The following is a 27,657-nucleotide window of genomic DNA, read 5'->3' as shown; positions in this document are numbered from 1 at the left end:
TATCGCTAGGTATATGTTCGTTTATCATTCTCTATTGATATTGTTTTTTTACACTATTTTTTGTCATTTCATTACACTATTTCTGTTATGTTTACATGTGTATATGCTTAATCAGACTTAATAATAGACCAAAAATAAACTGAACCCGAAAAAACTGATTTTTATGATTATATGTTAAAGGCTACCTTTCCGCAATTCATCCATTAACACAACCATTTAAGAAAAGTGTCCTGTACAGGATTACCAAGTTGTGTGTGTGTCGGGGGGGGGGAGGATTAAAACTTTCCCCGACTGTAGAAGGGCCAGAGGTAAATGAATGGTTTTATAACAGAACAGTGAATGCACTGAAGTCACTGAGGCCTCCCACTATGTAGAGTGGGTCTGTGGATCCCTCCCTTACATACCTAGCAACGTTGAGATCCGTCGGTGCTGAGGTTCAGGTTAGCTGCGAAATTTTTCTCACACATTTGGGGGAGTTTAACCTTTGAACTTCTCGGTCTCTTGACACTAGAGTTTAACATTACTTAACGCGATGTGAACATGCAGAGACTGATGTGCCAAATGGGTTTGAAAATTTGGTCACTTTTTTGTATGCGCGTAACGACTGTGATGGTTGACATGTCACCGCCATGACGTCATAAGGCACAGAGATACTAAATGGCATGCTCAGGCACACACCTATCAAGTTAAAAGTCCATGGTTTGGAGTTCGCGACAATGTTTTCAAGTTCAGCCACGGTGTGTATGTGTGAGAGAGAGATTGAGCAAATAAGAGTGTGTCGTGAGCTCCTCCTAGAGCGTAAGCCCGAACAAGTTAAAACTTGTTATGTAGTTGCCTGACCATGTGAACTCTGTCCGGTGTGATAGGACGTCATTGGTCAATACCTCCTACATCGTAAGTCTGATCAAGTCTGATCAAGATTCCAAGAGTTAAATCATGGGGAAGATGAGTTATTTGTTATTTAGGCATGGAGCTTTCATTTGCTTAAAGAATATCTAAGCTTAATTTTTATTTTGGGAGCATGACTTCAGTTATAATTATTTGTTCTGAATTTAGTTGCAGAGATTAGAAAGGGGAGGGGCTTGTTACGTATCAAATTATATCAGGTAATTTACTGGCCATGTAGTCGAAAGCCGGTGATGATGTTTTCAAGGGCATGTAACGAAATATATGTGTTATTTGAGGTCCATACAATGATCTTGTTCTGATGTGGATCGGTTGCAATGCAAGTGTGATAATGATACTCTAATGCATTTCAAGTTCGTGGATCACGATTGACTTTAAGGGAGGCTATTGGGTTACAACTGATTTGATTAATTTATTTGCCATAATTGAGAATTCATGTGTGACCCGTGTTATATCATGTTTTCGAGAATGGTGTTTGGCTCATATTTTTTCTGGATGATTAAGTATTGTCATTGTATTAGTATTGTCCTTTTCTTTCTTGATTAAAGTTGAGAAATGTATTTAGTGTAGTAATTTTCGATTATCTTTTAGTTAATCGATGTCAGTGCATTAAAGAGAAAACCCTAACAATGCCTGTCTGTCCTTTCTTGAGCGGCGGACCCCCACACTCCCAAATCTTAAATCAAGCCCGTTTATGCAAGTACCAGTATTTGTCCTGCAGGGAATTACTATACGCAACCAGACGTACAGACTAACATGTGTTTCGTTACATGACGCCCAAAATGGAACACCACCACATATTCCTATATCACAACTATGGAACTCATCTTATCTGTAAATGCTTCACAGCGTGCACTTTCATGGCCAATACCTTTTTAGAAAAAGTCGCCCAGGAAAGAACCTGGGCACGAAAACCAAACTACTGAACTACTGATCCGCTTCTAACCCCAGTCCCCTTGCATCGGGACTGTGACTGTGTGATCATCGTCAGGTGTGCATCACCATTCCCCTCGAAAGGGAACAGATACTACACATGATCTTAGCCAAAAGGCCAATCGTTTTCATAATGACCGATAGAGCACCAATAGGCAGCAACAGCCAACTGAATACATTATCTGTAAAGATTAGATAGTTACATCGTTCTTTTTGGTCCGATAGCAAACAGGTTTTCTTTGCACTTTTGTCTCGTCGTTAAATTGAATAATTGATTTAAAAACTGTTTTTAACACATTACTAGAATAGTGAAAACACTCAAGAGTGATGTGTAACATATTCTACGCATTCTTCAGTATTGTACTTTACACCACCCTTTAGCAACAACAATATATCCTGTTATTGTAACCACCAACCTACCCTAAGAAGCATGGGGCTGTGGTCACTCTTCTATGTTTGTATATGACATATGACGCTTGTTAGTAAGAACAATGAGTGTGTATAATGAGTATAAGTATTCGGGAGAGACGGTAGCAGAGCATGGCCAGCGGTTACGTAATTTTTTGGACAGAAGCAGACTTCAAACTGAACAAAAGTAAATGTCAGATAAGAATATCTGATATTGCCTAACCAGGTCATGTGTTAAATGAGAGTGGGCTCAATGTTGACCCTGAGAAGGTCAGAGCTGTCACAGAAATGAGTCCCCAGAAGAGGAGGAAGGGTTACAAAGGTGTATGGGTGTAATTAACTATTTAGCAAAATTTGTCTACAGAGAGTGCACCATTAAGGGCACTACTAGAGAAAGGTGTGCACTGGGAATGGGGAGATGCTCAACAAAAGAGTTTTCAAAAGCTTAAAGAAACTATTACGCAGGCCCCTGTTCTAAAATTGTTTGATGTCACAAAAGAAGTAACCTTATCTGTAGATTCTAGTAGCCACGGTGTCCGAGCTGTAATTCTATAAAATGGGTCCCCAGTAGCATATGCTTCTAAATCATTAACTAAGAGTCAGCAAAACTACGCACAAATCGAAAAAGAAATGCTCGCCATTGTGTTTGGTTGTGAGCGTTTTCATGAGTACCTGAATGGTCAGAAATCAATTCATGTTGAAACGGATCACAAACCATTAGAGCCAATTTTTTAGTAACCCTTGTATCAAACTCCACATCGACTTCAGCAAATGTTAATGAAAGTACAAGATGAATGTAAACGAAGAGCAAGGGACATTATGTTTTGGCCTCTAATGAGTGCTGAAATTGAAGATTTAAATTCAAAGTGTTCCATCTGTAACACACAGGAGGCAGAATCAAAAAGAATCTCTACAATTTCATGAGATTCCTCAAAGACCTTGTCAGAAAGTGGGTGCTGATCTCTTTGAGTGGAACAGAAATAACTATTTGATATTAATTGATTATTTCTCCGGTTACTTTGAAATTTCACATTTACCTAATACTAAGAGTAACACTGTTGTAGTACTTTGTAAATCACAATTTGCACGCCATGGTATTCCAAATGTCCTTATCACAGATAACGGAACCCAATTCAAAAGTTGGCAATTAGACAGTTTTTCGAAACTTTATCAATTTCATCATAATACGTCTAGTCCATACCATCCTCAGTCTAATGGCATGGCAATGAAGGCAAAGGAGAGTGGACAAGATCCATACCTAGCTTTATGAGATTACAGGAATACACAAAGATATAATATTCTCGGATCACCTTCGACTGTTTGGACGAAGGACAAAGACCCTACTTCCAACAACTGAACAATTACTCAGGCCAAAAATTCTGAAGGAAGAGACAGACTCAAAAAACATATTATGACCCACTGACAAAGGTTGGAAACCAGCCACTATTGTATCTAAAGCTGACCAGCCCAGATCATACTATGTAGAGACAGCTGAAGGTGTACAGTATAGACGCAACCGCAAACATTTACTTACTGGTGGAACATTTAGTTATGAAGGACATGAAGACAATGACATAGTTAATTCTGACAATGAACCTCTTCAGAGGACCAAACCACGAACACTGATTTACGAAGAAGTATTAGAGCAAAGACAAAACCACGTTGGCACAGTGACTATGAAATGTGACCAAAGGAATTTAATTATTTCTAGTAGTGAAGCGGTAGTAACCTTGTAACCTAGAACCAGTAGTCAAATCTTTGTTAGAGATTGATTTTATAGTTATGCAGTGTTAGGTCATTATTATTCAATTATATTTCTGGATATCAAAATTGTTTCTCATCCAAGTCCTTAAAGACCAACTATGAAGACTTTTCGATGAACATAAAATCCCACCATTTTGCATGTATGTAATCCTTAACTCACTCCAATTACATTGCTGTAATTAACTTTACCAATTTCGGACGTTAATTACGTGAAAAATGGGAAGAAAAGTCAGCTTTTTATGAAACCCATTTCAGACATTCCTGAACATTCCGAAGACATCAGGTGACCATGTGACGTCACTGTTTGTAGACCTCACTCACAACAATACTTTTAGCGTGTAAAGTTGTATACTTGAGCTGCCAAAAACATCAACGATATTACTCCATTTCCCCCGAAATGCCACCATTCTGTGTTGTTGGAGGTTGCAGTTATACCACATCCAACAAAAGCATCAGCTTTTTTAGATTTCCGAGTAAAAGAACCGACGTAAAACGCCGCAGACTTTGGATCAATTTTTTGAGATCCATGCGGAAAGATTTTTTAGCACCCGGAGTATCTCATGCCCATGAGTCCACATGCAAGACTCTGCCTCTGTCTATGCTGCAAATGTCTCATTCTGCGAAAATTATATACTGTCGATAGCTGTGTCGGACCATGGTCGGACATAGCTTACTGGACGTCCTTACATGTAACATTACATCACGCAACTGACAGTATAATATTTACTGTCAGAGATAACCGTGTATATACCGTGCCTATAGGGTAGCATTGTTAGTACATGTAGTGAGTTGGCTCACAGCATATGTAAATAGTCATGTTAGTATTTCATCGCATATATCTATTTCCTTTGTTGTATTCCAGTATCGTGAGTTCGTGATACATTTACAATGTAGCGATTGGACGTTTTATTTCGTTAGTGACTGTCTTGTGATTGTGGGATGTTACTGGTCAAGGCCTGTTTCAACTAGACCTAACTCTATGGAAACACATAAAGTCACGGTAGTATTTCGCCCAGGATTGAACGATAAACGTGGATTTGGATATTCACTGCTAAAGTTGGTTTATTGACAAGATACTTTTTCTGTGTTTGTAATTTTGGATATTAAAACGAGTAAGTTCTGTGTTCAACTGAAGCTTAGCCATGTACATGCTTCCCTGGTCAATTCGGGCCAGTGTCTCCTCGGAGTTGTTCGATTACGCTTATGTTATGATAGAGTTTTTTCGGCAATTCGTTGATAGTAACGTAAAGCATTTTCCCGTGACATATCACGCATGTGGCATCTTTTAGGTCTATTCTTCTGTTCAGTATGCGGTATCTTGCGATCAAATTGTATTACGGAATCGGCAAGCTGCTTGCATGTTCTACAGAATATTTTACCGTACGTACCTAATGATGTAAACGATTGCGTACTAATTTTTGCAAATAAAATAACCCACTTTACTAAATGTTCTCATTAAAATTGTCTTTAAACTAGTTGTTGCCCTTCATTTGTTCTTGTTTTAAGCTCAAAATAAAATAAAACTGTTAGCAAACTGCTTATCCACTAGAGAGCCTGTTAAAGAGAATGTGTAAAAGTAAGTTGGCCTGAGGTTTTGATCCTAGCAAGATCTTCTTCAATGGCTAACTTTCGGTAAAAAGATCTTTTTTTAATTACGAAATACGAAAGTAAAAATGTTAAAATCTATATAGCGCGTTTTCTTAAAACTCACTTTTTGCACATTCGTCACTACGCCAGAACGGGGACAATGTGAACACAGTGCTAGTTCAAGTTATTTACGCCCATCAATAGGTGTGTTTCACTAAGATACTTAGAACATAACTTTCAGTTGCTTGGTGGTCACTTAAAGTAAATGGAGATGGCTTCTGAATACTAGACTGGGTGTAATAGATTGTACTCTATTCAGAATTTGTCATATTTAATGCGGGCTTTAATTTGTCTTATTGATCACTTGGCAAATAACCCATTTATGACTTTGTGTGAAACTCCCATTGTTAAAATGGTCCCCTGAATTCCTAGATACGCCACTGAGTAAGCATTAACAACAGTAAACGTTTAATTTGAACATTTAATGCATAGTTCTTTCAAAAGGTCTGTGTGGATGCCTGTGTGTTTTCACTATTATATTTTGACCTTGTCTATCGAAACGATTGATTAATTGAAATAAAATGAAAATACAATTGAAGTTTAGTTTTGATATGTCAAAAGGAAATAGAACATGAGGACAATCCATGAATTGCGTAAGTCATCAATAATTCCCTTCATGCACAATTGATTATGGGCTACATATAGTACGGTAACATGTTTGAAATTCACTAACACCTTTAATTATGATCGCTGCAAAACAAAACAACAAAACAACATTTGATCAAAACTGACAAAACAACATTTGATCCTTTTACCCATTGAGTTTTTACCTCAGTCTTCATTCTAACTAAGTACTTTGACAACACTTTTGAATGTGTGTGTGTGTGTGGGGGGGGGGGGGTGGGGGAGTTCTCTGCTCTGCCGAAGAAGCGACAATAAATGAATGGTTTGGAGGTGAGGGTAGATCTGAAGGAGGGGGGGGGTGAGAAAGATGACCACCTGTCGTTCCAAAGAAAAAAAGGTGACTGGAGACAATGCGGAGATTATCGTGGATTGAATAACGTTACCATTCCGACCGTCATCCCAAGCCGCATTTACAAGACTTGTCTGCTTCACTGAATGGCGCAAGATATACCTAATGCGCGCATATCACCAAATTCCGGTTGAGGAGTCGGACATTTGCAAAACGGCAATAACAACACCTTTCAGTCTGTTCGAATTCAAACCTATGCCATACTCAGAAACGCAGCGCAAACATTCCAGCGCTTCATGGATGAGGTAACGCGTGGACTAGAATTTTGTTACGTCTGCATCGATGAGATACTCATTGCTAGCAAACGGCGAACATATGGATCATTTGAGACAACTGCTTAACGTACTCCAAGACTATGGAGTTGTAACTAACCCAAGTAAAAGTCAGTGTGGAGTCCCTACACTTGAATTCCTTGGACACACAGCTGATTCCAAAGGAATCCGCCCATTTCCGGAAAAGGTGAAGGCTATTAATGATTTTCCTCAACCAACGTCTTTACGCAAACTTCGCAAATACCTACGTTTATTTAATTTTTAACGGCAACTTATACCTCAATGTGCTGAACTCCTTCGACCTCCCACGGATTTACTTGCGGGTAACAAACGAAAAGCAGCACCATTGACTTGGGCAGAGGAAGCGTCTATCTTTTACAGCTAACAAAACCCGCACTTGCGCAAGCTACTCTACTTAGTCATCCAGATCCCAATTTACCCCTTTCCGTCATGGTGGGTGCATCGAATCGGGCCGTCGGAGGCGTACTTCAACACTACCTAGATGGATCTTGGCAACCGTTGTTTTTCTTCTCCAAAAGCTAAGTGCTACTGAATCTAGATACAATGCATTTGTACGCGAACTGACTGCCATTTATCTAACGCTTAAACATTTAAGGGACTACAATTCACGATTTTCACGGATCACGAACCCCTTACTTATGCACTGAGCACGAACTCTGATAAGTATTTGCCTAGAGAAAGAAGACATCTAGATTTCGTGTCCCAATTTACCACGGACATACGTCACGTGAGTGGTAAAGATAATGTTGTCGCAGACGCGTTGTCTCGCTTGGAAGTAAATTCTTTACTAGAGCTCCTTTCTCTGCTCAATTGGACTACGCGCAATTAACACATGCTCGAAAGGACGACCCCGAACTTTAAAACTCCAGGAATCTTAATCAATAGTATTCCAGAAAATTTCTTTACCTTCTTCTGATGAAACTATACTCTGTGATGTATCTACCGGACCACCGATACCTTACGTTCCGAAATCTTTTCGGCGTTCTGTCTTTAACGCCACACATGGTTTATCGCATCCTGGCATACGCGCGACTCAACGATTAGTTACAGATCGCTTTGTTTGGCCCAATATCAACAAAGGTGCGAGACACTGGGTTAAATCTTGTCTAGACTGCCAACGGTCAAAAGTGCATAGGCACACCGTTACATCAGTTTGTACTTTCGCTTGACCAGATGCGCGCTTTAATCACGTACACATTGTAGGACCATTGCCACCATCCAATGGATATACATACTTACTGACTATTGTAGATCGGTTCACAAGATGGCCGAAAGCCATTTGCTTTCCTAATATTACCGCCGAAACTGTCTCAAAAGCGTTTCTCTGTCGATGGATTTCAACGTTTGGCACACCCGTTACGATCACCACAGACAGAGGCACGCAGTTTGAATCGGCCGTGTTTCGCGACCTAACCTTGCTGTTAGGAAGCAAACAAATTCGTACCACGGCATACCATCCGGAATCCAAAGGTTTAGAAGAACGCTTCCATCGGCAATTAAAGGCTGCCGTCAAAGCGCAACATGACCCTACGCATTGGAGTGACTTATTACCATTTGTCTTACTTGGTATCCGTACGGCGCTCAAATAAGATATCGGCTACAGCGCCGCTGAACTGGTTAATGTACAACCTTGAGATTAACTTGTGACTTGGTCAACCAAGATGAGACTCAACGCACTCCAGACCTTACTGTTTATGTTGACCGTCTCCGAACACAAATGGCTCAGCCAACCCCAATCGGAACTAGAGATCACACGAGAAAGCCTCAACTGCAAACATATAAAGAGCGTTGTACGCATGTGTGGGTCAGCGATGATACCGTCAAACGGCCGTATCGCGGTCCGTACCGAGTCATCTCCCGAGGAGACAACTTTTGTGGTAGACATATATATATGCTAAGCACGACATAGTGTCGATTGACCGGCTAAAAGTAGCGTGGACTGATCAGGATGAAATATCGCACTCTCTGCAGTTTTCACTGACAGACGTAACGCCGGTTATATTATCATACCCGCCAGCTACATCGTCTACCGACAAAGCCACATAGCCACATCCGCCGATCCCGTCCCTCCGGTCACAGTTACTCGCTCAGGACGCCACGTCCGATGGCCAGCAAGATATCGATGAAGGATTTTCCTTATTTGTTTTGTTTGATCGATCACTCACCCTTTTTTATCGGTCAGTGATGCGAGGGGGCTTATGTAGCGGCGTAATTTGACACCGCTATTGTTTTGGTCAACTGATAGCGCCCTCAATTACCCATGTAGTATCGCTAGTCTCAAACTTACACCACTTCGACTTTCGACTTCGACCGCTCAACACGACGAGCCACCAACTACGTTAATTGCCTAAAATATATCGCCTTATTATGACTTCGATCGGATAATTTTCATCAAGTTGGGAAACATTCCTATCCGACCGCTATCGATTTATTTTATCATATTTATATTTATCTCGCAGCTTATACCGTGCGAGGGTATTCGTCCAAAGTTTCAAGTACTACTTTCAATTAATAAACGCCTGGCCTTTATGAGCAATAAAGTTCGATGAATAAATAATTCGAAACTAGCACTATATACAGAATAATAAACTGTACTTCATCTTGTGAGTGCTATTCTACTTAACAGTGAATTTGCCTTGTCATTACCGTCAAATTCCAATGGATCCTAGAGATGACTTTATGATCAAACCCACGTAAGTAAACGGACCACTGAGCCGGTGTTAACCCTGTGTTTCATTATTTATGGACTAACTTCGTTTAAAACACGGATTAGTACAAGGGAGGTATTGTAAACATAATTGAACTTTGCTCAGTTTTGCCGGCTATAATCTGATCATGTATTAGATATCCGTTTGTATGTGATGTACTGTGCACTTTGTGCAGTACATCGATTGTATTCTAAACAGAACTGTGGACTAAGCTACGTTTTTGTTTGTTCCTTTTTTTCTACAGATTGGTGACTATATTTGCATCATTTATTGAATATCCCTTTGTGATAACATTGAATGCCTTCTTAGCCGAACTGTGACGGTTTGCTCAGTTTTGTTTTAAAATGGCATCCTATCATGATGACTCTGCTGTTGATCTAACATCCGTAAGTAACCGCAACCGATTGTTTATTATACGTTTCCTTTGGTACCCGTATGATACCATTCTGTTTTTACGTACCAACTACCATGTAAGGTAATATACCACAATTAGAGCAGTGCATCAGTCCTCCATGAAGGATTACGCATCGTTGTATATATTCCTTAATAGACCTATTGTTTTGGCATAAACTGTGATAAACTACTTAATGGTCTACAGATAGAGAGATTGATTGAAGATGATTTAAGGCTTTTCCATTTTAAAAGTTCCTGTGTGAAACAGGAAGATTCCACAACGAGAGCTTGCAGATGGGTTGTCGAGTGGGCCTACTGTTCTAACCGTCGACCTCTAATAGCTTAAAATGTAAACCGTCATTATGGGTAAACGTTGAATGGGTTATATGATAGCCCAATCCATCAGCTATCATAAAGTGGATTGGGCATGCATCAGCTATCATATAGTGGATATGGCATGCAATAGATATCATATAGTGGTTGTGACATACTTCAGCTATCATATAGTGGGTATGACAATGACATACTTCAGCTATCATATAGTGGGTATGACAATGACATACTTCAGCTATCATCTAGTGGATATATGACAAACTTCAGCTATAATATAGTGGGTATGACACGTATCAGCCAATATAGGCATATAGTGGACAGGACATGCATCAGCTATCATATAGTGGGTCGAACATGCATCAGACTTCATATAGTGAATATGACATACATCAGCTATCATATAGTGGATATGACATGCATCAGTTTTCATCTAGTGGATATGAAATGCATCAGCTATCGTATAGTGGATAGGACATGCATCAGCAATCATATGGTGGATATGACATGCATCAGCTATCATATAGTGGATAGGACATGCATCAGCAATCATATAGTGGATATGACATGCATCAGCTATCATATAGTGGATATGAAATACATCAGCTATCATATAGTGGATATGACATGCATCAGCTATCATAAAGTGGATATGAAATACATCAGCTATCATATAGTGGATATGACATGCATCAGCTATCATATAGTGGATAGGACATGCATCATAAATCATATAGTGGATATTACATGCATCAGCTATCATATAGTGGATATGACATGCATCAGCTATCATATAGTGGATATTACATGCATCAGCTATCATATAGGGGATATGACATGCATCAGCTATCATAAAGTGGATAGGACATGCATCAGCTATCGTATAGTGGATAGGACATGCATCAGCTATCATATAGGGGATATGACATGCATCAGCTATCATAAAGTGGATAGGACATGCATCAGCTATCATATAGTGGATATGACATGTATCAGCTATCATAAAGTGGATATGACATGCATCAGCTAATATTGGCCGATAGTGGATAGGACATGTATCATGTGATAGATAGTACATGTCAGTTGTCAGGCTCTAGCATTCTTGGAAAGTATAGCGAATATAGTGTGTAAATAACTGGAAGAATTAATTGAGGTTGGACACCTTTATATGGTAAGTAACAATCAGTGGACAGTTTTCACCCAAAAGACATGTTATCCAGTTTGTCAACGAACCGTCAGGAATGGAAAACGTGTGTTAGCATTATGACGACCTGTAGTTGTAGAGACTCGGTTGACAGACTGCTGTATTACAAAATTAGTGTGCATGAAGATGTGACATTTAGTAAGGTTTAGTGATGTCGCATTTTTAAGTCACTGAAAAGTTGCGTAAACAAAGTTGCGTAGACAAAAGTTCAGAAAGACGTCAATGAATGGAACCATGAGACACCGCAATACACAGTTATAGATGAAGCAATAATACTTGACAATTATTACATGTTTCATCAGGATCGAGAAATTCATGATAAATGGTGAAGGATTGATTACTTATATATCAAAGGAATAGGCAGTCAGTTGTCCTAAAGTATGTCTTAGTCTTTCAAATTCGGAACCCGACAACGATGCTATATATATATATATATATATATATATACATATATATATATGTATATATATATATATATTTATATATATATATACATATATATATATATATATATATATATATATATATATATATATATATATATATATATTAGTATATATAATTGATTTCGTAATGAGTTGGAAAATCTATATATCAAAAAATGGAAAATCCATCAATTCCATGCAGGAAAGTTTACTTGTTTTCTATTTAAACTCTCTTTCGAAACTTTGCAGGGAAATGATGCTGAACCGACCACTGTATCATTCGTTGCTCTGTGCGACAGCGAGGCGAAGTCAACGACATTCGACATGATCAAAATAAAAGGTCTTCCGAAAGAATAGTAAGAGAAATACATTGGAAGTGAATTATGATACAACCGTGTGCGAAATAGGTCATTTTGGTCTGAATTATCGTTGATATAAAAAAATGAAGCCAAGGAAACATTCAATATACGTACAATGCACAAACCGTTATTATAAAATCACTGATTATCATTACATATAGTTGTTTTGTATCAGTTGACACATTAGGCAACTGAGATGACTTAAGTAGAGCACGGATTTAGGGCCCCAATTGTGAATAGCTTAGTTTGACATTCAGACACGCCTTTGTTCTTTTTCTCCGCGCAACAAGTGAAGTTCAATTTTTGTGTTCACAATATCTCAGATTAGGTTAACGCGAAAGGGTTCTATAGCATAACGATAGCCAAAAGTGAACATATGGGAGGGCCACTTTTTGTCCCCGTACTCTCTGGTTCGGAGCCATTGTCCAATAAGCATGGGGTTGTATCTTTAACATATATAAGTCTACATTTTGAGATGTCCTTTTTGTGTGTAATTAAACAACTGGGCACCAATATCAAATAACCTATTTAAGTACCGAACAACAGTGTCGTTAAAATTTCTTTGAAAGATCGCAGGCTAACCGCGAGTACTGTATGACATATATTATAACATATATTATACGAGGATTTAAGTTTGCTTGTAACTACTACCTTTGTTTGCGAAAGAAAAGTACTGACATGGCTACAGTAAAGAATATCGAAACAGCTGTCATGGATTGTGCTGGTGACGTATAACAGGGTGATATGATTGAACGCAACTTCTCGCAGCAGTCTATGAGAGCATACAAAATACGTTGTTATTTGCTATATAGTCTTACGAGTATAGCTGTAACAGTCGTATGCGTAGGTCTATAGGTTACCATTGTAAGTTACACTAGTTACACAAGTCTATGACAGCACCCAATTACGTTACTACTTGCTATATAGTCTTATGAGTATAGCTAAAACAGCCGAATGAGTAGGTCTACAGGTTACCATAGTAAGTAACATTATTCTATAAGACTATACAAAATACGTTACTACTTGCTATATAGTATTATGAGTATAGCTGTAACAGCCGTATGAGTAAATCAATATGTTACCATTGTAGGTCACAGTAACCTATGATAGCATACAAAGTACGTTACTACTTAGAATATAGTCTGATGAGTATATCTATAAAAGTCGTATGAGTAGGTCTATATGTTACCATACTTAGTCGCAGTATTCTATGAGAGCATATGAAGTACGTTACTACTTGCTATATAGTGTTATGAGTAAAGCTGCAACAGTCGTATGAGTGTGTGTGTGTAGGATACCATAGTAAGTCGCAGTATTCTATGGGAGCAAACAAAGTACGTTACTACTTGCTATGTAGTCTTATGAGTTTAGCTGTAACATTTCTATGAGTAGGTCTAAAGGATACTAACGTAAGTCACAGTATTCTATGAGAGCATATAAAGTACTTTACTACTTGCTATATAGTTTTATGAGTATAGCTGTAACAGTCGTAAGAGAAAGTGTATAGGATACCATATATTGGTCCACACATTTTGCAAATGAATAGATATATGGTAACTTCATACATTCCTGGAGAATTTGATGCTCTCTTATGTGGAAGTATGATAAAGGAGGATATACATCTTACGCGAGTAAATGTATGATGTGCGATCTATGACGACTAAATTCACTTATAGATGTAGCAAGGGGTCAGATGTCCTCACTTTGATATTGGGGGAGGGGGGATCATTCTGCTCCCCAATGTACTCCTTCGAAATGTTTAAGTTTCAAGGTTAAATTTTCTGAATAAGATGTCGAGATATAAGTCGAGATTTTCAGATGAAATCTACAATTTCGAGAAGATAGTAGGAAAAGTCTGCGATTAAAATGTAGCATACCTGTACAAAAATTTGAAATTTAGAGAATCAAGTTAACATATAGAGAAAATGGGCGAAATGTTAAGAACATATAGCCGAAAGATTGTAACGATCGAAATGCCTATATATCGAAGACAAATTGGGTTGTCGAGAAAAACTATTGATATAAACAATCTAACTGCGATATAAATATGAATAATTTGCAAATGTAATATCACAGCCACTGTAGCATCTAAAAGGCTAAACATTGTCAGAGGAAGTCTTGTCGGTATTCAACCCCACTATTACTGATGAAGGTCCCAGGTTGAACGGGAATTTCCACATACCTTTTAAAACAGTATTCCTAATATGTCAATTATGAGTCCACTGTTATTTCTCCGCTCCATTCTATATTGGTAAATACTGAACAAAAGCCCATTGATCAATTAGTAGTAAAGATTTTGTTCCATAATCTTCTGATAATCTACTGGTCAAATTTGTGACAACATTTTCATGCACATTACTTCCGCAACAATACCAGGTCGTATTCCGATGTCATCACTATCAGGATTTAATAAGGTAGTCATGAGGCCGTGTTTATTTTCAGTTTTAAAGATTGAATGTACCAAACCCAAGCAATATATGATACAGAAATACAATCTGGTTCAGAAGAGGTAAACAAATTGCTTGGAACCAGTAATCACTCTCATCAAGACATACCCCTCCTCTTTATTCTACCAAGTTGTATTATACCTTAATTACTTACCTCCTCCATTCGTCCATCCATCCATCCATCCATCCATCCATCCATCCATCCATCCATCCATCCATCCATCCATCCATCCATCCATCCATCCATCCATCCATCCATCCATCCATCCATCCATCCATCCATCCATCCATCCATCCATCCATCCATCCATCCATCCATCCATCCATCCATCCATCCATCCATCCATCCATCCATCCATCCATCCATCCATCCATCCATCCATCCATCCATCCATCCATCCATCCATCCATCCATCCATCCATCCATCCATCCATCCATCCATCCATCCATCCATCCATCCATCCATCCATCCATCCATCCATCCATCCATCCATCCATCCATCCATCCATCCATCCATCCATCCATCCATCCATCCATCCATCCATCCATCCATCCATCCATCCATCCATCCATCCATCCATCCATCCATCCATCCATCCATCCATCCATCCATCCATCCATCCATCCATCCATCCATCCATCCATCCATCCATCCATCCATCCATCCATCCATCCATCCATCCATCCATCCATCCATCCATCCATCCATCCATCCATCCATCCATCCATCCATCCATCCATCCATCCATCCATCCATCCATCCATCCATCCATCCATCCATCCATCCATCCATCCATCCATCCATCCATCCATCCATCCATCCATCCATCCATCCATCCATCCATCCATCCATCCATCCATCCATCCATCCATCCATCCATCCATCCATCCATCCATCCATCCATCCATCCATCCATCCATCCATCCATCCATCCATCCATCCATCCATCCATCCATCCATCCATCCATCTTATGATCAGTCTATGAATCCATCCATGCATTCATTCATTCATGCATTCATTCAATAATTCGATATACCCATCTTGCGATCCGTCCATCAATCCGTCCATCCATCCACCTTCCATCTATCCATCCATTCATGTGTTTATTCATCCATTCATTCATTCATTCATCCACTCATCCTGTGATCCGTCCATCAATCCGTCCATCCATCAATCAATCCACCCATCCATCCATATATCCATCCATACACACCCATTAACATAATTTTATTGTATTTCTTCCACCACTTTTGACTTTGTTTTTCTTATATAGTGTCTGCAAAGAAAATAAAATCAACTTCTGTCATCCTTACATTAAGAAGGGGAGACGGTTCACAAAAAGACATTGGCGTCGCTAGATTCAAGTTTGCTGACATAAATGTAGATCAAAAGACACTTTATTTGACGTCATTTGACGAGGTATAATATCGATGCTTCATTTATTTCTTTATTATTTTATCTACTTTGATTGCGGAATGTGTTTCAGCTGCAACCGCTGATGACCTGACTCCGTCTTCTTCTTCTCCTCTAGACCCTTTCAATGTTAGACATAATTTGTCCCTTTAATTTTCAGTAAGAACATGAACCCTCGTAAAAACATCATACTAGTTGTGGCACGAAATAGGTCGTTAGATATAAGATTTACATAGGACGAATAGAAAATAGAAATATATTGCAAGAAAACTAACCGTTTAGATGTTTCAGTTTAATTTATAACATATAATACACGTTTATGAGAAATAATCACATTTTTTTTAAAAATTCATTTAGGGGGTTCTTGGTAGAGCCAGTTATGGACAGCTGGTTTTTTCCGTTCGTCCAACGCGAAGAGGCGTCGATGTCAAAATAGTCTCGGCGGAGAACTTGAAAAGGTACAAAGCGATTATTCTCGATTATAATTGGCGTAATTTAAAGAGAGGTGTACACTGGAATCAAGCGGTACCGTAGCTACTTTCGTTCATCTCGTAGGCATTCTCATCTTCATAGAATCCTTGTCCAGTCACGCAGTTCTTTGTCTTACATGAGAACACGTTAACAGCTTTGTAGTTGTCACAGTGTCACTTGAAACAAATGTTACCGTGTTACGAACACAAAGTAGTAATTACTGATGCACGGTTGTGGAACTTGTGGGACATGTACACTACTGTTCGTAACACGGTAACATTTGTTTCAAGTGGTTGCTGTACCAGCTATGAGTATCGGCTGTATAGTCCTATAGATATGCATCACAAAATATTATGAATTAAATTCCCTCATCAACGAAATTAGAGCATTTTAACAAATGTTACAATTAACGTTACATGTCAAACAAGTTCAAAATATCTGCAAAATGATCGGTTTTAAAATCATTTAAGTGGATAGCTTTTTATTACCGATGCATATTAGCGACATAACTTGGGTTAACAAAATATAAGCAGTTTTGTAAGTGTGTGGTTGGGTAGTAAATATCTTCTATAATATTTTAGCTGAAAGAGAGTTAAAGTAGAAAATTTCATTTTTATCATGCTCATTAAAGACGTACCATTAAATGCAAACCGTAACTAAAATGATATATTTGATTACTTTACAGCAGTATGAAAACTTACATGGTCGTAGCCGGGATGAAGGAAGGCAAAGCAAGAGGGCAAACGTCAGCACAGAGAAATACGAAATGGAATGAAACGCTTCAATTGATCGGTTAGTATTCCTAATTAACTCAAACTTTATCTGATCAATATTTTTAATTTTCAAATTTTGAAAAGGTTTTCATCTATGTTTATTCTCTACAGTTTTCTCTTTAGTTTATACTGCAGGGCTCGAGGTAACCGACGGGAACAGGGCTCCAATTTGTCAGGCTATAGTCCCTAGCGCAACGCCCAACCAGAAAAAAAAATGACCTCCAGCTATAGTTATGGACAACATAAAGATAGACGTACTGTCGTACGAACGATCTCATGAATTGTTTCTATGTTAGGAGAAATTTCCCTCTACTGAATTATTTCCTTGAAAGGGTTCTCACTTTTTTGGAATTACGAATGCATGAAGTGTATCGTCTTACCACACTTTTTTTAACCAGAGGGTAACCCCATCTCATCGTCACTTCACAGCTGTACACAAGTTAGTTTACAGGTAAACTCTCTATTTAAGGCTATGGAACTTTCTGCACATTGTAGTGATAACTTTAGCGTTGTAGGTAAACGTTAAAGTGCCATCAAAATGTTAACACCTTTCTATACAGATGTAATCAACTCCCAACTAAAGAATAAATTGATCAGTGATAGCTGGAAATAGACCAATTTAAACAATTTACCATTAACGGGTACGGTTTTTGACATTTTCATTTCCCCCTGAGTATTTTAAATATGGAAATACATTCTTTGTACCATAATTACCCCAAAACTTAAAATTGTTGCCCCTCCTCAACTATTTTCCTGCTAATTCGATTATTATATATAAAAAAGTCCATAGAAAAAATGAAGAATTTTGAGTTCAAAATTTGATACCAAATAGTGGGAATTTAGATATAAAGGCCATAATTGTGAGTTGATATTTGAGGTGAACTGTTAAAATTTCGATAAAAGCGGTCGAAAAAAAATATGAATTCTAAGTTTCCAACGTCCAACTTTGTCCAATCTAAGCATAGATCGACAAAAACTGAAATAATCATCATCATCATCATCATCATCATCATCATCATCATCATCATCATCATCATCATCATCATCATCATCATCATCATCATCATCATCATCATCATCATCATCATCATCATCATCATCATCATCATCATCATCATCATCATCATCATCATCATCATCATCATCATCATCATCATCATCATCATCATCATCATCATCACGATCGTAATAATAATTTAGTAATAATAAGTTATTTTTACGACGCTTAAGCAATCTCAAATGGGAGAAATCCGCACGGGTTTATTGATTACAACTAACACGTCGGGTGGCTTCCAATTCAACAACTTAACTCAAATTTGGAATCTTTTCAATTTTGGAACTCATATCAGATGGAAATTTGTAGAGTGCCCTCAGATGAAAAACCCACCTTACTATTAACCTGCCGGGTAGTGAACCCGGACCCTCCCGATTGGTAAGCATCATTGCTTAAAATGACACCGCCTTTATCCACTCGGCCACAGCACTGGAATATTCAGGAATGCGTTTGCTGCAGCTTGACTGTCGGAAATTAATCAATTGATCATCGCCCCTCTCTTCTGTTTTCTAACCCGTTCTAGATAACAATTTCAAATCGAAGGAACTAATACTGTATGTTGTTGGAATGAAAAACAACGAGAAACAAGTTTTAGGACAATACAGATGTCACTTGAATGATATTACAGTCTTTGACAGAGTTGTCAGTCTCCAAGAGGTAAGTTTTATTTGCTTTGCTTAATATCGTAAATTATGAACTTTATGTAAGAAAATGAGCAGTCGTTCATAATAAAAAAATAGAAAGATGCGAAATTATCAAATATGACATTGGTTGAAATTCATGTACTTAATTTATTCTTTAATACTCTCAGAAAGAGTAACTGTATATTGTTGTCTGAAATGCATAATAATCATAAAAATATAATATTTTAGGCGCGTTCGCATTTTGTAAATTTGTTGTAACCTTCATTTAGTAATTTAGGATAAAAAAGATTAATATATTAAACATGGAAGAATTTTGCATAAAACATGTACCAGATCGATGGTTCGAAACTGGACAGCCTGATGACACGTGGCAATGCACAGGTTGGACATACCAAGTGGTTTTCCAAATTTATATCCTGTAATTTCATGTTACTCTTCAAGGCACTCTCATGGACACTATGATTAATATGGATATCATGTAATTCTAGCACCTACTGCATACATCCCACGTCAGGTCAAATGTCAATTGAGTGCACAAAAAAGGTAACTGAATATCCACAAGACAAACGAGACAACAAAGACGGATTCCACTGAGAAAAGTATAAGAAACAACATTCAAGTGATTAGTCAAATGTTTACTTGTAAAGAGGGTGAGGGTAGGAAGCTTCCAAAAAGGGGGCGGGGGGGGGGACCACATCAGAAGGGCACTTTCTCAACCACTACTCGTTATGCTATAAACCATATGATTGGCTAAGAATTAATGTCAGCATTAAATTGAATATATGTCGGCATAAATTCCAGAATTTTGTCCACTGTGGCCAACCACATGCGTACTGGACTCACATGACTATACATACTGTATATATATGTAACGAATGTTGTTTTCTTAAGAAATTCGAAGCAAGTTAATGGCTGGTCCTATCTTCAATCGACCTTAAAAGGAAGTGACACGGTACACCTCTGCAGTAAAATGATCTACCTGTTTGCTTTACCAGCAGGGGGTAGGAGCCGGGGGATGGGGGCACTGGGGCACGTGCCCCCACTTTTTTCCAAACTAGCAAATGTGCCCTACTGGCATATAAAATGTGCCCCTTTGATTAAGAACTGTCTTTTGGAAATCTTAAACCTTTGTTAATTTTAATATTTTATTTTAAGAATTTATTTTTAGTCTGTACATGCTATTTTAAAATCGCATCCCATTTCTTTTTGTAGCACGGTTAACAATAAACAATCTCAATAAATAGCATTGATAGCATACTAACACATCATATATATTGAAGTGAATATGCAGACAAATATTTCTGCTCTCTCATTGGTCGAATATATCTCTGAATCTCTAAATCGAATATATGTTAGCATTAAATCGAATATATGCCAGCATAAAACCGATTGTACGAGGGCATAAAATCGATTTATGTAGACTTTTAAAACTGCCCCCTGATTGGTTCAGAATTAATATCTGTATTAAATCTGATTTATGTTAGCATTGAATCGAATATATGTAGGCATAAATTCCCGAATTTTGTCCACTGTGGCCAACCATATAGGCAGTGTCAATACTTTTTACATATACATACAGTATGTATGGTCATATGGTGCCAGTACGCAGTATCGTTACATATACATACAGTATGTATGATCATATTGTGTACAGTACGCAGTATCAAGCGGAGAACATCCGCCCATTTTGCAGCTTGCTTCGCTTTCTAGTTCATTCAAATTGTTAATAACTTGATTATGTTCATGTCAATTATGATTATGTACAACTTACTATAGTTTAGTTGTAGAACCTTCTTAACATATTTTTTGTTTTCAATCCGTAGTAGATGAAAACACACATTCAATTTGAATGTTTTTTTCTATAACTGATAACTAAAACGTTTTTCACAGGCTCCTTCTACCATGGTCTGTTTTACAATGAATGTATGTAATGCTGGAGAAAAGAGAAAATTGGAGATAAAGGAACTGAAACTGAAACAAATGACAATGACAAAGGAAAGGACCAGTAAGTCTTTGTTTCCTAAATTATATATAATATTGCGGGAATCATACGTAAAACTACCATCTTTAGTAAAAAGGATGAATTTAAGGCAGATTTTTAGTCCTGATATCAAAGTATCATAGTCTTGATATCATAGTAAAAGGGAATATATATATATATATATATTGTCTGATAATAGCTCAACGCGTGAAACTATTAGTGTTCCACTAGTCTCAACATATATATATATATATATATATATATATACATATATATATATATATATATATAAAGATATATATAAAGATATATAGATATATATTATTACAGAAAACCACAGGAATATTTTATGACTCATAATTGACAAGAAAGAAGGGAAGTTTTAAACAATATAATGTGGAACTTTCGGTTCGATTTCGGTTCCAGTAGCAGATTTGAAGTTCGAGGCAATTAAAATATATTTTAGGTTTTTGAGAGAATGACTATAAATATATTTATATTAACATTTGTTTATTACTTCTAGTAGCTCAACCAAAATGTGTTATTACAGCTTCGCAAGAAGTACACGACATACTAGGATGGCATTCAACCCTATTAGTTTATGGCAAATATGTGTTGCATTGACAATGTGTCGTTGGTGGCCATAAAAGTCCAATTTTCCCAGTTTCCCATTGATATTTGTTTTGTATCCGAAGAACTTAATTAATGGTTTCCAAAATAAACATGAGAAAGTGAAACATCAAAACAAAGGGACAATATTGTAATTATCCCAATAACTTTATCTGGAAAATCTCAGATAATCCAGTAAACAAAGAAACATATCTGGATAATCACTGATACTCCAACATAAAAAAAAACGACATATCTGAAAAACCTTCGATAATCCAGAAAAATATAACAAAAACCACCCTATCTGGATAATCTCCGCTCATCCAGGTTTAACTCAACTTGAAAAAGTCTTTTCTCTTTGCACAGGGGTGTACGTTCAGATAAAGAGGATCAGAAATGATGTCACTTCAAAGAAGAATAAGACACCCAAGATAACGCTCACTAAAAATCCGTCTTTTGGAGAGAACTTATATACTTTCACAGTCAAGCCCACGGACGAATTTATATTCACCGTTAAAACACATCGATCTTTATTCACAACTCACAAACCTGTTATTGGTAAAGTCGACATTAGCTCGCTTGTCCATGACAAATTACCTGGCGAGGATTCTTTACATTCTCTTCAAGTGATGGAAGTGTAAGTTTTTTCAATGTGTTCGGAAACTCCCCTCTCCTTCCCAACAGGGACGTTTTCTTAACTATTAAAATTAAACGCATGTAGACAATATAATTTTACTATTATTTAGTCGGCAAAATCGATGTGCTAACAAACCTTCATGCTATAAAAGGGCTATATTCATTGTTTGAGAGAATTGTTGCAATATTTTCGTATCTTTAGGTTGAAACCCACATCCTAACACTGTTTGGTACCACGAATATTATGAATGTAAATTTAAGAATGTATTTGGCAGAGCTTGTGATCATGATTTCACAATTGACTTTAAATCCTCTATCAAACGTCAAACGTATAGTTAACTTCAACGAACTTTTTAGTTCCTATAATGATGGTAGCCATGAGGAGGACCAGGGGGCTAACGGGAGGATGAGGAGAAGAAGGAACTGTGTTTCTTGCCAATTCAAGCCAGGGCTATTTTTAACACACAAACGATGGGGATGGGGGAGAGGGCTAAGGTCCCTAGTTGACTGATAGACTAAAACATAGGCAAATTTAACCAATTTTTGCACATTTGTCAACGTGAAAATCAGTAAATACGTATGTAGGCTACTCGTATGTCGTCAAAACCGGTATATTTCTTCGAATTTTGATATTTTCATATTAAAATGGTACAGATATTGTCTGATTATAACTTTACTACCACATGAATGTATTTGGCAACAGCAGAGCTTGTGATCATGATGTCACGATGAACTTTAAATCCGCTATCAAACGTCATAAATATTTTATAGTTAACTTCAACGAACTCTTTAATCATGTAATGACGGTGTCCACGAGGAGGGCCAGGGGGTACGGGAGAATGAGAAGAAGAAGGAACTGATTTACATTCGTTAATGAGTTAAGTTGATCTTAAGAAAGTTTTATCTTATAAGCTCGACTATCTATCTATCAACGCTTTTAATTTTAAAATGATGTGTTTCTTGCCAATTCAAGCCAGGGCTATTTTTAACACACAAACGATGGGGATGGGGGAGAAGGCTAAGGTCCCTAGTTGACTGATAGACTAAAACAAAGGCAAATTTAACCAATTTTTGCACATTTGACAACGTGAAAATCAGTAAATACGTATGTAGGCTACTCGTATGTCGTCAAAACCGGTATATTTCTTCGAATTTTGATATTTTCATATTAAAATGGTACAGATATTGTCTGATTATACTTTACTACCACATGAATGTATTTGGCAACAGCAGAACTTGTGATCATGATGTCACGATGAACTTTAAATCCGCTATCAAACGTCATAAATATTTTATAGTTAAATTCAACGAACTCTTTAATCATGTAATGACGGTGTCCACGAGGAGGGCCAGGGGGGGGGGGGTACGGGAGAATGAGAAGAAGAAGGAACTGATTTACATTCGTTAATGAGTTGAGTTGATCTTAAGATAGTTTTATCTTCTATCTCCGTCAACGCTTTTAATTTTAAAATGATACGTTTTTCTTGCCGATTCGAACCAGGGCCATTTTTTAAACACATTAACGATGGAGATGGGGAAAGGCCTTAGGTCCCTTGTTGACTGATAGACTAAAACAAAGGCAAATTTAACCAATTTTTGCACATTTGACAACGTGAAAATCAGTAAATACGTATGTAGGCTACTCGTATGTCGTCAAAACCGGTATATTTCTTCGAATTTTGATATTTTCATATTAAAATGGTACAGATATTGTCTGATTATACTTTACTACCACATGAATGTATTTGGCAACAGCAGAACTTGTGATCATGATGTCACGATGAACTTTAAATCCGCTATCAAACGTCATAAATATTTTATAGTTAAATTCAACGAACTCTTTAATCATGTAATGACGGTGTCCACGAGGAGGGCCAGGGGGGGGGGGGGTACGGGAGAATGAGAAGAAGAAGGAACTGATTTACATTCGTTAATGAGTTGAGTTGATCTTAAGATAGTTTTATCTTCTATCTCCGTCAACGCTTTTAATTTTAAAATGATACGTTTTTCTTGCCGATTCGAACCAGGGCCATTTTTTAAACACATTAACGATGGAGATGGGGAAAGGCCTTAGGTCCCTTGTTGACTGATAGACTGAAACAAAGTCTAATTTAACCAATTTTCGCACATTTGACAACGTGAAAATCTATAAATACGTATTTAGGCTACTCATATGTCATCAAAACCGGTATTTCTACTTCGATTTTTGATATTTTCAAATTAAAATGAAACAGTTATTTTTTGATTATTACTTTACTACCACATGACAAAATCGAAAATATGCTGTCACAAAAGTCTTGTCTATTTTTAATTCATGTGATTTCCATTATTGACTTAAATGCCATGTCGTCAACCTATTGTGGACCGTATTATTTTGTAGTTTTTGAAGGTGATATGAAACTCATTGCATCTTTGACGGAATCTATTCCAATAACTATCACAATGTATGAAGGCACCAAAAATTCAAAATAAAATTACTTAAGCAGCAATATTAAAAGCCTTGTTATTAATTGTATTTTTTTGCATTCTTCATAGAACTGATAATAACCATGTAGGCTAATAGTTCCGTGTTAGTACCAGTGTTATATGCATTACTATATTTCACGACTTGCTAAAGTATCGATATTACAACAACATAAACGTGGTTGAATTTTAATTAAAAGTAACAACTACAAATGATCAAAAAGTATTGAGATGGAAACATTTGATCAAACTTTCATCTTATAATTTACTTCAAGGTTACCAGAACATCTAGGTGGCAATATGGTGTCACAAAAGCCCTGTTTAAATTTAACCCATTTAACCTATGTGGACGGTATTATCACAATATCTGTAGGCACCAACACTTTAACCAAAATAGACTTAATCAGCGATAGGAAAAGCCTTATTTTTACATTCCACATAGTATTGATGATAGGTTAATAGCTCCGTGTAACATCTAGCGCGGTATGCATTGCTGTATTGCACGACTTGCTTATAAGTACATTACAACAACAAAAACATGGTTGAATTTAATTAAACGAAGTAACGTCTACAAATTATCAAGACGTCGAATTGGATGAAACATTTGATCATATATTGATTTTCTATAACTTACTGCGAGGTAATCAGGACGTCTAGGTGTTGATAACGTAAAATATGATGTTATTATTATTTTTCTTTAATTTTAAAGTTACTTTGTGTCAGGCTTTCTTTGGAGATTGACACACTCCAACAATCAAGTATAGGCCTAAGAAAAATTGCACGAGGCTGAAGTCTACCAAACAGAACCACTGAAACCAGGATTATCCGGACAAAATAGGACCAGAGAATATTCGGTAATGAAAAAAGTTGGGGCGGCGGAGCCGAGGGGAAATTGTTTGCTTTTGCTGACTTGAGTAACAAACAAAATATCCCCTCCACGCTATTATATACATTATCATAGTATTATACATGCTATTCCCAGCCACTGGAAGAATTATTTGATTGAGGTAGCGTATCCTTCACAATAGGAAATTGTCTTTGTTGATATGCTGCATTGTCAAAATGTCTAAAGAAGAGCATATATATTGAATTGCTTAAAAATAGTGATGTCAATAATGTTACTTCCCTTTCAACATGCTCTAAATGACGTACCCTGTTAAACATTCCTAACTGAATGTAGTCAGATATTTTATAATTGTTTTTAAAGTGTTCGGGATATGAAATTATGTTACTTCCAGTTTAGAGAATTACTTTTTATTCTTGAAACAAATCAGCTACTTTTCAAGATGAGAAAGATTTCGATTATCTTTTAGTTACTCGGTGTCAGCGCATTAAAGAGAAAACCCTAACAAAGCCTGTCCGTCCTTTCTTGAACGGCGGACCCCGTGACTCACAAACCTTAAATCCAGCCTGTTTATGTAAGTACCCGTATTTGTCCTGCAGGGAATTACAATACGCAACCAGACGTACAAACTAACATGTGTTTCGTTACATGACGCCCAAAATGGATCACCACCACATATTCCTATATCACAATTATGGAACTCATCTTACCTGTAAATGTTTCACAGCGTGCACTTTCATGGCCAATTGTTTTCATAATAACCGACAGAGCACCAATAGGCAGCAACAGTCAACTGAAAACATTATCTGTAAAGATTAGATAGTTACATCGTTATTTTTGGTCCGATAGCAAACAGGTGTTCTTTGCCTCGTCGTTAAATTGAATAATTGCCTTAAATAACTGTTTTTAACACATTTCTAGAATAGTGAAAAAACTCAAGAGTGATGTGTAACATATTCTACGCATTCTTCAGTATTGTACTTTACACCACCCTTTAGCAACCACAATATATCCTGTTATTTTAACCACCGACCTATCCTAAGAAGCATGGGCCTGTGATCACTCTTCTATGTTTGTATATGACAGAATGACGCATGTTAGTAAGAACAATGAGTGTGTATAATGAGTATAAGTATTGGGGAGAGACGGTAGCAGAGCATGACCAGCGGTTACGTAATGTTTTGGACAGAAGCAGACTTACAAAAGTCAAACTGAACAAAAGTAAATGTCAGATAAGAATATCTGATATTGCCTAACTAGGTCATGTGTTAAATAAGAGTGAGCTCAAGGTTGACCTAGAGAAGGTCAGAGCTGTCACAGAAATGAAGTCCCCAGAAGAGGAGGAAAGGATAAAAAGGTGTATGGATGTAATTACCTATTTAGCAAAATTTGTCTACAGAGAGCTCACCATTAAGGGCACTTCTTGAGAAAGGTGTGCACTGGGAATGGGGAGATGCTCAACGAAAGAGTTTTCAAAGGCTTAAAGAAACTATTACGCAGGCCCCTGTTCTAAAATTGTTTGATGTCAAAAAAGAAGTAACCTTATCTGTAGATTCTAGTAGCCTCGGTGTCGGAGTAGTAATTTTATAAGATGGGTCCCCAGTAGCATATGCTTCTAAATCATTAACTAAGAGTCAGCAAAACTACGCCCAAATCGAAAAGGAAATACTCGTTATTGTGTTTGGTTGTAAGCGTTTTCATGAATACCTGAATGGTTAGAAATCAATTCATGTTGAAACAGATCACAAACCATTAGAACCAATTTTTAAGTGACCCTTGTATCAAACTCCACATCGACTTCAGCAAATGTTAATGAAAGTACACGATGAATGTAAACGAAGAGCAAGGGACATTATGTTTTTGCCTCTAATGAGTGCTGACATTGAAGATTTAATTTCAAAGTGTTCCATCTGTAACACACACAGGAGGCAGAATAAAAAAGAACCTCTACAATCTCATGAGATTCCTCAAAGAC

At 37.3% G+C, this 27,657-nt stretch overlaps 1 protein-coding gene and 2 long non-coding RNA genes across 4 annotated transcripts in view; 2 read left to right on the top strand and 1 right to left on the bottom strand.

The window, feature by feature from the left end:
• LOC139968166 (uncharacterized) overlaps positions 1-26,128 on the top strand; it is a 45,317-nt gene extending 19,189 nt beyond the window's left edge. The window contains exons 4-9 of the mRNA XM_071972564.1: positions 16,068-16,213; positions 16,565-16,665; positions 17,364-17,470; positions 19,029-19,162; positions 21,040-21,154; positions 22,106-26,128. Of these exons, the coding sequence (XP_071828665.1) occupies positions 16,068-16,213; positions 16,565-16,665; positions 17,364-17,470; positions 19,029-19,162; positions 21,040-21,154; positions 22,106-22,380 (878 nt within the window). The 3' untranslated portion in view covers positions 22,381-26,128. The remainder of the gene's footprint in view (positions 1-16,067; positions 16,214-16,564; positions 16,666-17,363; positions 17,471-19,028; positions 19,163-21,039; positions 21,155-22,105) is intronic.
• Positions 256-27,657, bottom strand: part of LOC139968444 (uncharacterized) — a 143,514-nt gene continuing 116,112 nt past the window's right edge. For both annotated transcript variants that reach the window (XR_011793445.1, XR_011793451.1), the window contains one exon: positions 256-884. This is a non-coding gene — a long non-coding RNA (uncharacterized lncRNA). The remainder of the gene's footprint in view (positions 885-27,657) is intronic.
• LOC139968460 (uncharacterized) lies at positions 8,973-12,340 on the top strand. Its single transcript, XR_011793462.1, has 3 exons — positions 8,973-9,617; positions 9,877-10,018; positions 12,234-12,340. It is a non-coding gene; the product is annotated as an uncharacterized lncRNA (long non-coding RNA).

This window comes from Apostichopus japonicus, chromosome 1 (assembly GCF_037975245.1).
Source record: "Apostichopus japonicus isolate 1M-3 chromosome 1, ASM3797524v1, whole genome shotgun sequence".
Lineage (NCBI taxonomy): Eukaryota > Metazoa > Echinodermata > Holothuroidea > Aspidochirotida > Stichopodidae > Apostichopus > Apostichopus japonicus.
Note: the sequence above shows the minus strand (reverse complement) of the source record. Positions and strands in the feature narration are given on the sequence as shown.